This window comes from Pygoscelis adeliae, unplaced genomic scaffold (genome assembly GCF_000699105.1).
Source record: "Pygoscelis adeliae isolate BGI_AS28 unplaced genomic scaffold, ASM69910v1 Scaffold227, whole genome shotgun sequence".
Classification (NCBI taxonomy): Eukaryota; Metazoa; Chordata; class Aves; order Sphenisciformes; family Spheniscidae; genus Pygoscelis; species Pygoscelis adeliae.
The window spans coordinates 1127746-1130963 of record NW_008825100.1 but is presented as its reverse complement, the minus strand read 5'-3'; the positions used below and the strand labels follow the sequence as shown (position 1 = coordinate 1130963).

General features: G+C 52.5%; 1 protein-coding gene across 1 annotated transcript in view; it reads right to left on the bottom strand.

The window, feature by feature from the left end:
* Positions 1-9: 9 nt before the first annotated feature.
* The window catches only part of TMEM37 (transmembrane protein 37), an 11937-nt gene continuing 8728 nt past the window's right edge, over positions 10-3218 (bottom strand). Inside the window, exons 2-3 of the mRNA XM_009327161.1 lie at positions 2878-3012; positions 10-2648 (exon numbers count right to left, since the gene is read on the bottom strand). Coding sequence (XP_009325436.1) covers positions 2076-2648; positions 2878-3012 — 708 coding nt within the window. The 3' untranslated portion in view covers positions 10-2075. The remainder of the gene's footprint in view (positions 2649-2877; positions 3013-3218) is intronic.

Sequence of the window (3218 nt, the reverse complement as noted above, 5' to 3'; positions counted from 1 at the left end):
CCACAACTGATTTACTGGTTAGTTAAGGCACTCTACCACCTGGTAACACCAAAGTGCAACGGTTTGGGACCAGACCTTGCAGAATCTCTCTGGGGTAAGTGGCTCTGCTAAAGCCAACAGCACTGCTCACACAAGCATCTGCAAGTTCAGCCCACTAGCATGTGTTCAACAGTAAAATTCGGCAAATCAAAAGCATCTTCACAAAGAGAAACACAATCACAGCGCAGTTTTCCAGAGGCAGGTTAAAGGTACAAGTCCTTGTCCTTGAGAGTGGGTCAAGAAACCCTGACAGAGCCCCAAACATTGCAAGAGCTTCAGGAGTTGGCTGGCTAGCACAGCTTTGTGCATTATCTCACTAGAAAGATGGGCAGATTCATGTGCAAAAGCACAACTGGCACTGTCCAGAGTAAGCCTGGACTGAAACTGCATCGCAAAACAGGTTTTTAAGACAACAGGAGTGTTGTCTTAAAAAGTTGCAGAAATCTGAGAAGGAATGGAGGCTGTCCTCATGAAGGCAAGCGAGTCCACAGGAGCACATTCAGCAAGTGCGGATGTATGCTCAGGGAGGACTCAAGATCCTTAGCTTTCAAAGACAAAGTTGTTTACTCGTGGCTCACCTACACAGCCTCCTCAGCCCTTGTGCTATGCTGCTTTTGTTTCAGGTGAAAAATTGTGTCAAACTTGCTGCACAGGAAATGAAAACCTTGCTCAACAGCTATCAGACAAGCTACAGAGATGAAACATGTAGAAACATTTGTCCTAACACAAAAATACAAGCAACCTTACCAGAGGATACAAAACAAACATTAAACCAGAGACCCTGAAATTGTCTGAAGACATTTTTATCTGTGGTCAGTGGAGTGCTGTATGTTGGGCAGGGAGGCCATGTGGGGCAACCCAACCTCTGAGGTCTTTTCTCATTTTACATCAGACATCATGGGGAACTTCAAAGCTACAGCAATTGTAGACATCCTGACTCAGGCATTGGCAGGAGGAAGACCAGACCAAGTATAATTTTGGCTAAGTCTCTTTGGACTTCCATCAGCTGTGACAGATTAGAGCTGCCCCCATCAGCCTCTCCTGAGGCAGTCTTGGGCTTATTCTCCTCCCAGACCCACTGTTAATCAGGGGAAGAAAAGGACTTGGTCTGGTCAGGAGGACCTAGAGCTTTCTCCTCCCAGAAGATATGCTACAGGATGAGCAGATTTCCCATTGCCCTAGGAGGAAACTCCGACAACCAGAAACAGACGCCAGAAGGTGCAGTGGTCTCAGCATGGTCTGCCCAGCCACAATGCCCACCTCAACCCCCTGCAGAGCTTGTCCTTCTTTGCCCCAAATGGACAAAAAAGAAACCAGGAAGAGAAATGCCCCGTTACAGTGAACTTTGCAAGGGCTGCGAGAGAGTCAGTTTGGGCGACTTATTGGCACGTATCCTACAGGCAGCTCATCTCCCTGCACCTCCGGCAGTGGCGTCCCCAAAAAACTCAGAGGAAAGGACAGATACAGGGACTGTGCCAGCAGGAAACAAAACTGGTGACCAGATCAAGACCTGTGTGCCTTCTCTTTTGAAAGAGAAATGGAGGAGTGAGATCCAGTGAAGATTTTCAATACTCCATGCCAGTGAGCATGGCCAGGACAAATCATCTGTCCCTGAGACAGAGCAAAGCCATGAGACATGCCAAAATTGTGTCATGCTCTTCACAGGCTCCAGAGTACAGGGGAAAGCCCAGCAACACCAAACTCACAGCAGTGCAGGCTTTGTGTAAGCCTCAAAACTGAGCTCGCATGTCTGCCACCCCTCCACACGTTTAACGGGACACCCTCTTCTTTAAACCACTCCAGAAAAATGCATTTCAGCGGCAGCCAGTCTCAGTCTCTGCTTTGCTCGTGTTGCACAGCCCTCCACGCTGACCAGTGGGTGGGTATGTCTTCTACAGGCATCACGACTGACTCATGCTCCCCCTCCTTGCACACAATTTAAGACACGGTGTCCTTTTCAAGCTTCATTAGACTCCCTTTTTTCCAGTCTAATTGGCAAAGCTGATTACACAAAGGTGGAGGTACACCCTTTGTGCCTAGATTTTGCCTACCCTGTTCCTGGGGTGTGTGAGGCTGTTGATGTGAAGTCCACTGATCCCATTAAGGAAGAAGAGAAAGGCAGCGATGAACTCACACCAGTACGTCAGCGTGAAGCCTGTGAAGGTGAGGTGATCCTTCACGAGGATGGAGAAGCTCAGAACCCCAGTGGCCGACAGCAAAAATGAGCCGAGGATGAGAACCGAGCCCATCGACCACTTCCGCCTTGCGTTGGCATCCTCGCAGACTTGGGACACCATCAGGAGCTCCAGGCCAAATATGGCAACCACAACGGCAAAGGACACCATGCTTCTTATGGGAATCACCCCCACGCTCAGCCCCTCCACCTTGGCCAGGCTGAGGTCAGTGACGCACTTCAGGACGCTGCCGTTGCTAACGGTGCAGAAGTGCCACAGTCCGAAGAGCTGCCCCCTCGCGAAGAGCCAGCGGCCATCGCAGACGGAGATGGATGACAAGACCACCGCTATCGCCACGCACAAGATGATCAGGCTCCTGATGAGCGTCTCGAAGAAGGATTTCTGCGGTCTCCGGTGTGCCAGCAGCCTCTGCGCCTTAAAGGATAGTGGGGGGAAGAAAAACACCTGACTTAACAACACTACTTTAGGCTGAAATGAAACCAGAGGGACAAAGCTGTGGGACTTCAGCATTTGAAATGATTTGCTTGTGCACATCAAACCCCTTCTTGCAGGGGAAGGCAATGCAGTTACAGGCTGTACCCAGGAGAAAGGAAAGGTGGGTGAAGGTCTCCCCGTTCTTCAGCTGCACCAACAATGCTCCCACGTAAAAGCCCGAGTTCAGGATCACAAAAGGCTCTGGGCTGAGCAGGATCCCTGCCCTGTGGCCCCCGCGGCACAGCCTCCTGCTCTGGCAGGGCTGGAGGAAACCGCCGGCCCCTGGGAGGATGGAGGCCGACGGCTGGGACGGGGGAGGCGGCAGCAGAAGCCGGGGGGGGCACCCAATTACCAGCACTGCCCTTCTTTTCCCACGGCCCTCCTGGGCTGCAGCCAGCCGGGCTCTCCTCCTGTTGCCGGCAGGAGCCGCAGACCGGCCCCGGCTCCTCGCCCCGGAGCCGGCACGGCTCGGCTTCCCCGGTGCTGGCGGGGGGGGGAGGTGGGGGGGGC